This window comes from Musa acuminata, chromosome BXJ1-10 (genome assembly GCF_036884655.1).
Source record: "Musa acuminata AAA Group cultivar baxijiao chromosome BXJ1-10, Cavendish_Baxijiao_AAA, whole genome shotgun sequence".
In the NCBI taxonomy this organism is placed as follows: domain Eukaryota; kingdom Viridiplantae; phylum Streptophyta; class Magnoliopsida; order Zingiberales; family Musaceae; genus Musa; species Musa acuminata.
Window position 1 is genome coordinate 17,231,857 of NC_088336.1, and position 1,974 is coordinate 17,233,830.

The following is a 1,974-nucleotide window of genomic DNA, read 5'->3' on the forward strand; positions in this document are numbered from 1 at the left end:
TAATTATGAATTTTTTAAAAATAATTTTTTTATAAGAATTCATCTCATATATATATATATATATATATATAGAATAAGTGATGAAGATGTGAAACAAAAGCCAACATGTTATTGTCGACAATTAAGATTTTTAATTGTATCACTTCCCTCCACGAATATAATAATATCATACATCTTTAATTGCCACCGTTGACTGCACTGCACACGAATCTCATCGATCGAAGCGACTCGGATCCATCACCCCACCATTCCATTGACCTAAACATTCCACCCACACAAGAAGAGGAAGAAGAAGCTTCTAAGCAACTAACTGCACATGTCTGTGTTCGTCTAATGCCTGTGAATGGAGTGGCACCTACCGCCTTTCCCCAACAAAGAAATCTCCACGCAATGCTGTCCCCCCACACAGTCTCTTCCAAGTATCAAACAAGCTGGCGTTTCATTTCTTGTGAGCCACTTTCTTTGTAGCTTCCCAACCTTATCCTATATCTAATCATGCAGAGACTCATATGAAATCATTATTGGAATAATTACGGTTTATTTCTGAGTAATAATAATAATAATAATATGTGCCATCTATTATTGTACTTGGATCACGACAAAGCATACAGAGACCGTCGCCAACGGCGTCAAAATGGAGATTAGATTGAAGGCGACAAGGAAGGGGGTTGCATGTGGACGTCTCCGTCAACGCTCATGGCCACGTAGGGCACGGCCTCAGACGTCCACGCTGCAGGCGGTCATGTGCTGGAAGCGGAGGTAGGCCGTGGATGGGTCGCCGCCGTGGGACCTGCCGCTGTCGACGGTAAGGAAGACGGGGCAGTTGACCTGGAGGTGGTAATGGCCGGAGATCCACGTGCCGACCTTCCACCTGAGGCTGCCGATGACGCGGATGTAGAGGAGGATGTAGCCGGCGTTCTGGTCCTGGGAGAGGGCGTCGGCGAGGTAGGGGCCGAGAGGGACGGCGGCGCCGTAGAGGTAGGGAGACCAGACGGTGACGTCGTTGTGGCCCTGGTAGCCGGGTGGGAGGGCGGTGGTGGCGGTGACCTGCTGGGCCTTGTAGAGGGCGAAGGCGTCGACGCGGTCGTAGTAGACGCCGATGCGGTCGTTGGGGTTGCGGGAGGCGAGGGTGACCTGGAGGACGGCGGTCAGGGTGCCATCGCCGGAGGAGAGGTTGAACTGGGCGACGGAGGCGTCCTGGAGGTAGAACTTGGGCTTCGTGGGGCGGAGGACAAGCCAGACGATGAGCACGACGAAGAGGACGAGGATGATCAGCAGCAGGAAGGCCGCGAACAGGCGGCGATACACCTTGTGCCGTTTCTGCTCCTCGTGGTTGCCGCAGTCCGTCGTCATGATCGACCCGAGAGAGAGAGAGAGAGAGAGGTAGTGTTGGTTATAAAGTGATTGCGACCACTTGTGATGCTTCTTTAAAGTAATCAAATAGACCTTACGATTTTGAACTCATAATGATCAGCAAAACTCATCTTATATGGTTTGATCGTTTAATTCTTAATAATATATGACATTTTCGTTGATTTTTAACTTCTTTTCCTTTATATATATATATATATATATATATATATATATATATATATATATATATATATATATATATATATATATATATATATATATATATATATATATATATATATCTCTCTCTCTCTCTCTTTAACTCATGCAAATGGAATTTTGCCCAATCACACGGTAGAACATTTTTTTCTCTTCAAATCTGAATTGAATTGATCATTAGTAACATCAATCAATAGAGATTCTGCACTAAAATGATTCAAAGATTTAAAGTACTAAATTATGGGTCAAACTCATCTTATGTTATGAGATTCTTGGAATACCTAGCAACACAATATTATTATTTAATTCATCTTTAATTTTATCTCACAGGTATGAATATTTTTAATACTTTAATATGATTATTTGATGAGAAAAAAAATAAAAATATGACATAAATTAAAG

At 43.2% G+C, this 1,974-nt stretch overlaps 1 protein-coding gene across 1 annotated transcript; it reads right to left on the reverse strand.

Moving 5' to 3' along the window:
- Window positions 1-551: 551 nt before the first annotated feature.
- On the reverse strand, window positions 552-1,382 carry LOC103999993 (NDR1/HIN1-like protein 1). Its single transcript, XM_009421918.3, has one exon. The coding sequence runs from the start codon at window positions 1,351-1,353 to the stop codon at window positions 718-720; it is 636 nt and encodes a 211-aa protein (XP_009420193.2). The 5' UTR covers window positions 1,354-1,382; the 3' UTR covers window positions 552-717.
- Between the last annotated feature and the right edge of the window lie 592 nt (window positions 1,383-1,974).

Excerpts from the sequence above, each read along its gene's own strand:
- LOC103999993 (XM_009421918.3), bottom strand. The coding sequence starts at position 1,353 with ATGACGACGGACTGCGGCAACCACGAGGAGCAGAAACGGCACAAGGTG.